This window comes from Polistes canadensis, unplaced genomic scaffold (assembly GCF_001313835.1).
Source record: "Polistes canadensis isolate GaletaPanama2010 unplaced genomic scaffold, ASM131383v1 scaffold_241, whole genome shotgun sequence".
Lineage (NCBI taxonomy): Eukaryota > Metazoa > Arthropoda > Insecta > Hymenoptera > Vespidae > Polistes > Polistes canadensis.
Genome location: NW_014569788.1, coordinates 5,843 through 15,245, shown reverse-complemented (window position 1 = coordinate 15,245; position 9,403 = coordinate 5,843). Strand labels below are relative to the sequence as shown.

The 9,403-nt window shown below is 29.1% G+C and overlaps 1 protein-coding gene across 4 annotated transcripts in view; it reads right to left on the bottom strand.

The window, feature by feature from the left end:
- Positions 1–19: 19 nt before the first annotated feature.
- LOC106790480 (long-chain-fatty-acid--CoA ligase 4) overlaps positions 20–9,403 on the bottom strand; it is a 14,166-nt gene continuing 4,782 nt past the window's right edge. For all 4 annotated transcript variants that reach the window (XM_014755414.1, XM_014755416.1, XM_014755415.1 and 1 more), the window contains exons 2-9: positions 6,311–6,411; positions 3,292–3,646; positions 2,702–3,070; positions 2,098–2,493; positions 1,692–2,004; positions 1,312–1,575; positions 939–1,214; positions 20–862 (exon numbers count right to left, since the gene is read on the bottom strand). In XM_014755414.1, the coding sequence (XP_014610900.1) occupies positions 708–862; positions 939–1,214; positions 1,312–1,575; positions 1,692–2,004; positions 2,098–2,493; positions 2,702–3,070; positions 3,292–3,646; positions 6,311–6,330 (2,148 nt within the window). In that variant the 5' untranslated portion in view covers positions 6,331–6,411 and the 3' untranslated portion in view covers positions 20–707. The remainder of the gene's footprint in view (positions 863–938; positions 1,215–1,311; positions 1,576–1,691; positions 2,005–2,097; positions 2,494–2,701; positions 3,071–3,291; positions 3,647–6,310; positions 6,412–9,403) is intronic.

Below are 9,403 nucleotides of genomic sequence, written 5' to 3'. Positions count from 1 at the left end.
ATAATGCCTTCGGCTACTTTGCACCATTTGTTTCTTTCTTTTTTTTTTTTTTTATTTATTTTGTTTTTTATTTTTTGTTATAGCCCTCCTCCACCATCTCGGCTCTTTATATCTCTCGACACTTTACTATTATTATTTAATTATTTATTTATTTTACTAGGCTCTTTCCTTCTCAATTCATTTAACCGTTTGTATCAAGATTATATTTATCATATTTGAATAAAAATATATTCTCAATAGAATCGTCCTTGCATATTAATTGGCGTAAAATTTTAATAGCAATTATTCATCGAGAGATACGTCCTTTTAAATCCCTTTCATATATTTATATATACATATATATAAACGATGATAAACATAAATCGAACCTGTTTTCTATCGGAAGACAATAACAAAAGAGGCTACAAAGCTTTTTAAACTTTTCATTGCACAAGGACTTTTTAAATTCGTTCCTTTGTTAATAATAATCTGTATTACTTTAACTTTTTTGTTCTTGTTTGTTAAAAATGTTTCCATGGATATCAGAAAAATTGTGTCTAAAGTTTTGTCGAGTTACTTTCCCATCAGACGAGGATGGCCCTTTCCTTCCTTAGACATTTGGTTTATTTGTTTGTTTGTTTGTTTCTTTCTTTCTTTCTTTCTTTTTATCTTTTCTTTTTCTTTTATACAAATTACTTCTTACACTTTGCACACATTTTTGCTCTACATCACGAAGCATACATTCTGTTGATTTCATGTTGATAACGTTCCTGTACAGCTTTTCTTTTAAGTTTAAAGGCAGCTGTTACAAGGCCCATGTCGGGTGACCATTGTTCTGGACAAAGTTTAACTGCACCAGGTATTTCAAACTTTTGTAACTGACCTATTAGAAAAAAAGAATGCGTTGAGAAGTGATTATATAAAATAGGACGGTACAATTTCAAAAGAATTATCCTTACATTTCTTAGCTTGCTCAACTAACTCTTGAAGTACTGCCTTTTCCACTTGCGGATCGTTGCATAATTCTTCGAAAGTCTTGCCAGTAATACCAAGATTAGCAGCAATCTCTTCGAGTATATGATGATTAGGTACTATCAGTGCTACCGTATAAGATTTACTTGGATCACCATAAACGCATATGTTTTCTACAACTGGACAAGTTTTCAACTCCGCTTCTACTTTACCCAATGAAACATATTCACCTATTTGTAATTTAACCAAATCTTTCTTGCGATCTAAAATCGATAATTAATATATATGTATATATATATAACATTTGAAAATAATAAATAAAAAAGTTAAGCGATATTGAAGATTATTTTTCATTATTACCTATGATCTCTATGGAACCATCAGGATGGAATTCACCTATATCACCAGTTCTGAACCATTGTCTGCCATCCTCCTGGAAGAAATCCTCTTTTGTTTTCTCAGGTAACTTATAATATCCAGAGGAGACGTTATCACCTCCAATAACGATCTCACCCCTTGGATTTGGTAAATTTGTTACTCTATAACCAGCTTCTTCCCAGTTTTCAAGACGAATGTCGCAAGCTGTCGTTGGTGCTCCTACTCTTCCAGTACTTCTATCGTATGCTATAAACAAAATATGAAAAAATAAATAATAAGAAAAAATTTATAATACAATAATATTCATTTATATATATTTTTTTTATAAAGTGTATCATAATGAAAGACATAAAAACACATACTATCCATGACAGTAGCACAAGAACAAGTTTCTGTAAGACCATATCCCTGAGTAACGATGACACATAGACACAATTTGACTTGAGTGTGAGTGTCAGGACTTAAAGGTGCACCACCAGAGAGAATAACTCTCACCCGACCACCAAGAATCTGCCTGGCTGCACCAAAGATGTATTTGTCGAACAGAGGAGTACTATATCCGCGTTTAGTCCATTTTAATTTATAATGATAAGCAAAATTAAAGATTGCTTGTTTGAAGGGTCCAGATTTTTTAACTTTTTCATTAATACCTTTGGATATCCTATCTAGGATAAGCTAAAATCAATAATAATTGTTATTTTATAATAATCTAATAATCCTTATTCTATATTAAAGTATTTAAAGACAAGAAAAAATGAAATATTTTACCGGTACTGCAGTCAAACAAGTTGGATGAAGAACAGAAGCGTCACCCCTGGAACCTCGTTGAATTTTACTACTCGAATCAATCATAGTGAGAGGCGAACTATAACCAATAGGTACACCAGTAAGTAAGCATACACTTTCAGCAAGAAGTTCGAAGACATGCGCGAGCGGTAGAAATCCAAGAAATACATCGTCCGATTTAATTTCAACCGCATTGCAAAATGCTTTTAAAGTTGCCATGATGTTTCTATGAGAAAGTAAGACTCCTTTTGGTACACCTGTTGAACCTGACGTATACATTATAATAGCAGTATCCTCGGCTTTTGGTGAAACTGATACTACTTTAGACGTGTTGCCTGCCTTGATGATATCTGAGAATGGTATCAGTCGTACTCCTTCCTGAAAGTAAATAATGAAAATATGTAGAATTTAATTAATTATTCTTGGTCAGTTTACTCATGTGAATTGTTAAGAATTATACCGTTGTATATTATAAAATATTTGAAGTAATTAATTGGAATTTAATTTGAATAAAAAAATTAAACGCAATATAAAATATAAAAATAAATAGTTATGTTTAATTTATAGAATATATTCATCGTATTACCTTGTAACCTTTTGTTTCGGTTGGTTTAAGTTGATCCTCCATATAAATAATATTCTTAACTTCAGGTACCATTTGTAAAAGTCGTTTAAATTTTGGTAAGAGTTCATGGCTGGTAATAACTGTGTCAACTTCAGTCTCATTAATGCCATGAGCTATAGCATCGTCTCCAAGCGTCGCATAAATTGTTACCACCGTGAGATTTTGTTTGAAACAAGCGTGGGCTGCTATCATCCATTCTGCCCTAGTCTCAGCAAAAATTACAATGTTCTTACGTACATTGAGACCAGTCTCGACCAATCCTCGACTAAAGGAAGCCGCCAATCTTTCAACATCCACGTACGATTTCCATTTATAATCACCCATTTTATACTGAATTCAAAATTAAAATAAAACATTAATTACACTTCTTGTGTAGTATAAATTTATGTAAATAATTGATAACATGGAAGAGACAATCGGTTTCTGTTTAGATATTAAAATATATTATTAATATAAATTCCTCTCTTCCTTTTTTTTTTTTTTTAGTACTTTATATAAACTATTAAATTGCTTCAAGTAAAAAATAATAGAAATCAAAAGAAATAAGACACCTTTTTAAAGATTCTTCCATTAGGTTGGACCTCGTCCTCTTCAGCAAGTATTTGTCTTGTACCAAGACATTTTTTATCACCGTGTGTCTTACTAACCCAAAGCAAGACAGCCTCAAGCGTTTGAACTTTTTCACGTTCGAGCCTGACATGCATTGGACCAGGTGAATCAACGCTTCTATAAGTAATGGAATTTTCGCTTTTGCTGATGGGACGTGCTTTGATCCTTCTCGAGGCCTTCCTTTTTTCCCATGGGCGTTGAAGGATGAGATAAACTGGAAAGGTCAGCAGGTCGTACACGTACGATAAAGCTTTGATCGCGTGGATCGCAGTGCTGATCCAGAAGCTTTCCATTTCTCTGGAAATCATTCAACAAATTTTTAATAATAATCGTATTTTATTTCAACGAGACACATATATTTTTAATACGTTCGAAGTTGTTATTTTTATTCATTACAAAAATTAATCAATAAGTTTATTTTCCTTTTTTTTTTCTTCTTTTTTTTTTGAGATAATTCTTGATTGATAATAAATATTGAAACAAATTTATTAATAGAACGAACGTATTAAAAGTGAACGTAATTTTAAGATACGATAGAATAAATTTATTAAAAAACAAACAAAATTTCATATACATCAATATAATAATAAGCAGATATTTGCAATGGTGCATCAAGCTACGTTTTCAGTCGTGCATTATTATAATATGCGTACTAAAAAGTATAAATAAATAAATATAAAGCAATATATTATTATTATTATTATTATTATTAATAATAATAATAATAATAATAATAATAATAATAATAATAGCGACGATAATATTAAAGATAAAAATCATACAATGTGTTATAATTATAGATTATTATAAATGAAAGAATAGATGAATTATCTAAGTATATACTACACCAATCATTAAAATAAAAAATAGACACTCGGGAAAAGTTCAAATAGAACAAATAAAGAAGAACTTTTATAAAATTTGGCAAAACGCCAATCTGCGTACCTATATGTATGTACGTATGTGTCTATGTATATATATATACATGTAAATAGCGACCCGATTCCATGTACTACACATATATAAGTATACTATTGCAACTCAAGGGTCGACGATATTCAAGTTTATTTTTATCCAGACTAACGGATTCCTTTGGGAGTAAGAATAAACATAGCAAATCGAGCGGTGAATGTATGTATGCATGTATATGTATATGCTTTAAGTCATACATATACATATATATATATAAAAATTGTTCAACGTTATAATATACAGTATAAAGTAAAATAATGGATTAACTCGGGTAATCTATTTTAAGAAAATTTCTTCGAATATTACTGAAAGTATTATACGATCCCTGTTCGTTATAAAATTATGTAAAATAAACTTAAGAATAAAAAAAAGAATTAATTAACAAAATCTAACTGTTGTTTTAAAAAATAAAGATAAAATATGAATTCACGAGAGACGAAATTAATTATTAAAGTATGAGATTGAACTTGGAATTTGTCTTTTTAAAATCTGCTTTACTTTTCTATAATAATGATCATATTTTTCTTGTGCTTTAAAAATCAATGTTCTATTAATCATGTGTTGTTCTCTATCGGACCTGATCTACGCATTACATTTTAATGGTAACATATATATATATATATATATATTACTTAAAATAGATACATGCATACAACTTCCAACGCAGACAAAACCATAAATTAGCTCAGTGGACTTTGAACGTTGTCTTTCATATGCCTTGATAAATACTATCTTTTTATCTCTCTGCTATTCTCTCGTTTACCACATTTATTGCAAAATTCACCTTTAAACGAGGTTTATCAACACTTTTACGTAAATCATTTTTTTTCTTTGTATAATTTATCGTATTGTCATATATCATCATACAATACGAACAATTATATATAGATACAATAAAATATAACAAAAACTAATCTCTTACTATGATATATTCAAATAAAACGAATATTAAAACGACAAAAAATGTAAGAAAAAATCGCGTTGTTACTGACCCACGTTAAAGTGAAATCACAAGAAAAAATAAATTATCTTATCAGAATATATTCTAGCATATGCCGATAAGAAATAAAAATTGCAAAGAAGAAAAAATGAAAACGGTTAACATAAAGTTAAATGAAAAAAAAACTACTGCTACTAATAATAAAAGCTTGTAGGGGAATTTTTGTTGCGCGTGCGTGTTAATAAAATTTAATTGCAAAAAAAAAAAGAAAGAAAAGAAAGAAAAGAAAGAAAAGAAAAATACGAAGCACTCGATATTTATCGAAATTCGTTAATTTATGTTTTGTACATATGTATATGTACACGTGCAGTATGTTACACAACTTATATACATATGTAGTAATACGTATGCGTATACTTAACACTCACAAAATACTAATTAATAAATTCGTTAAATAAATTATGTATGTTAATACAATATGAATAATAAAGCTGATTTGTACGTGCAAACGCAAGCTTTAAACAAAAATTCGTGCTAATTAATATTACTACCATTAATAATAATAATAATAATAATAATTAAACACATCTCGATTCGTTCTTTTAACTGATAATTATTCAAAAAGAAAGCAAATAATAAAAATAAAAAAAAATAAATAAAAACGAAAGCGAGTGTGTGCGTTATATATGATTTACAGAAACGAAGATACAAAAGTAAAAAAAAAACAAAAAAAAAACGTTAAAAAAAAAGATAAAAAAATTTAATATTGGATAATCTTCAATCCTAAACGATAATTGATCATCTAAAGGAGGGTATGTATATCGAAAAATAAAAAAAAAGCTTTTGTCATTCCAAATATGCGTGCAGTGAAATAATCCAACAGGCATAATAGTAAATGAATCTACTACATTGGTTTTTTTTTCTCTCTCTATCTCTCTCCCTCTCTCTCTCTCACTCTCTTTCTCTATCTCTACATCTATCTCTACCACTACCTCTCGCTCTTTTTCTTTCTTTTAGAGAAGAGAGAGAAAACTGTTCTACAAACTCACGGTTTGTCCTCCACGATCATGGTGGCGACCCAGTTTATGCTTACTTCCGATCGATTAACTTCAGGTATTCTCTTATTTCTCGCTGATGCGTATTAATGGCACTGCAAGAAAAATCATTCTCACAAAAAAAAACAAAAAAAAAAAAACAAAAAAAAACAAAAAAAAAAAAAGATAGAAATCACGAGCGGGGGAATAAATAACGCACAAACTAAACGGGAAAAAAAGAAAAAAGGTTCTGTTGAAGCTTTAAAAAAAATACATCATCTCGTTAGTCTTTGAGAGTGAATAAAAAAAAAAAAAAGAAAGGGGGAACTTGTTTAGGGAAAGAGGAGGAGAATTCAAATAATAATTTTCACACCTGTTTTTAAATGTTAATTTTTTCGTTTCTTTAGAGTTTTTTCGTTTCTTTTTGCATAGAGTTAATTTATTATTTCGGCGCTCCATTTTAATTTAAGAAAAGAAAAAAACAAAAAAAGAAAAAAAAAAAAAAGAGAGGAGAATCTTTGATCTCTACCGTTTGGACTTCGATCGTAATATATTAATTCGCGACCTTGATTGTTTAGTCTCATGAGATTAATCAAAAGAGACAGGAGAAGATTGTTTATTTCTTTAAAATCTATCAATTATAAATTTATATATGTATGTGTTTTCGCGCGTATATGTGCGAGATAGGAGAAGAGGATACAGAGTCCGTGTTGTATCTATATTTATTATCGATTATGTTTTTTCAAGTAGAAATAAAACGTATCAACTCGTGCATAATATGAAGTGTATATATATATATATATATATATATATAATGCATATTTTTTGTATTGGCAAGAAGATATTCGAACCGGAAGAAACTTTGTCTACCTTTTATTTTTTTTCCTTTTTTTCTTTTTTTTCCTGTCTCTACGAAAAGTCAACACTCTGAAAAATTTTAATGACCGGAACGAATAAAACAAAACTTTTGTTGAAAAAGTTTGTATCGTACCGTAAAATAAAAACAAAAGGGAACGAAGAAAATTAACATATTACATTGTATACGCGCATACTTAAAAACTATGAAAACAAAAGTTCGTAAAGCGAATTATTTATTCGTTAAAATAAACTGTAAGTTAAAAATAAAAATGCATATTAATCAACAAATAAAAAAATTCGTTTCTAACGCGTGTGTTATCTTCAAATAAATCACTCGATCTATCGAATAATCAATTTTTCGTTATAATAGAATAACGATTGATATCAGTTAAAACGATTTCTTATTAAATTCTTTCATTTTTTTTCGCAAATAGAAAATCGAATAAACTATTGGAAGATGGTAACGAGTGAAAGGACTTTAAATCTTGCTAAACACAAATCGACGTCCTAATTTCTCCGATCGAAGAAGAAAGCTGAGAGGACAGAAAAAGAGATGAGTAGGAGTAGGAGGAAAAGTGGTGAGGTTGAAAGGGGGGGAAAGAAGGAGGAAAGGGTGAATGGTTGAATCTTCATGAGATTCTTACCGTTTGAAAATAGACAAGAGGTTTTTAGCGAGCGAGAAATTGTTTCTCACTTGGTCACAGATTCGTTCTACATTTATACTTAGAACAAAAAAAAAAAGAAAGAAAGAGAGAAAAAAATAGAGATAATCATTAAAATAGCACGTTGAATTTTAAGAAGAAGAAGAACAACAAATCTGTTACCTTACGATTTTGTAATTTCTTATCATATCGATAATTGTTCAACTATAAAATAGAGAAAACACACTCCATAAATTACGAACCTTGGATGACGTATCAAACTTAACAAAGTATTAAACTATAAATTATATATCATGATTAGAGAAATGAACGAACTAACTAATGTGTGTGCGAATACAGTTTATAAATTATATTCTCCTCTATGCATATTACTCGTTGATTGTAATATCACATGCTTGCTCGTAATAACTTCGTGATTAAGAAAAAATAGATGAAATTTAGATCTTACATGTGTACCATTTATATATTCCGATTATTAGATATAATTCAAGAAAAAGACAAAAAGAAATTAGATATTTCACACATATTTTTAATTACTCAGAAACCACAATACTAATGATAAGTGTTGCGACACTACTGGACACAGTATTTAAAAAATTAAAAAGGAAAGATCACGTAATACCACATTTTTGTTAATTTCACAATTGATTATATTATTTAATTGTTAAATTTGGTTTTATTTTCTATACCTTTTCTTCAAACTTGACGAACACATTTTCAAACAAAAAAATTCTTATAATTCGGGAAACTTAAGCAATATTATAGCAACGTTAAGAAAATTCGCAACAAAGAATATAAAACGAGAACGCGTTGTTTTTTTTCTTTACTTCGAAACAAATTTGTTCGTTTTAAGGTTTAGACATTTATCTTTACATTACAGATCGATTATCTCGTTTTCTACAAGAATCCGTATGACTGACTAGTCGTAATGATGAATCTAAAAACGTATGCGATATAACCGCAGATAGACTAATGCTAGCTAGAAAAAGACAAATGTAGGCAGTGAAAGGAAAAAAAAAAAGAGAGAGAGAGAGAGAGAGAGAGAGAGAGAGAGAGAGAGAGAGAGAAATAGAGATAACGAGTTTCACGGCATTGAACATCGGACCCTGTGTTACGATATATTATTGAAAGTCTTATCAAGGTGAAACTTTGCTGTTCGTATAAAGAACGAGGATCACACATCGCAATTCTAATAGTTTCAGATAATAATACGATTAAAGTTTAATCCCGAAGTATTAAAGTAGTTGTACTCATTTGTTGAACTATCCAATTAATCGATCGATTAAATTGATACTAGAAACATATCGATACTTCAAATAAAATATATATATATATAGTCGAAAGATATATTCGATAGAAAATTAATATCATTTTATTTGAACAAAGATAGAAATGGGATTATTTATTTCTAATCATAAACTGAAATCAATGACAAGTAACATTGGTCGATAATCAAATGTTAAGGGTTGATAATCTACCTGTCGATAATTATTGATAATATGATTGATAAATAAATATATACGATGTGATTATTATTTGTCGCGCTATGAATATTGTTAATATATTATATTAATTAAAATTATCAATA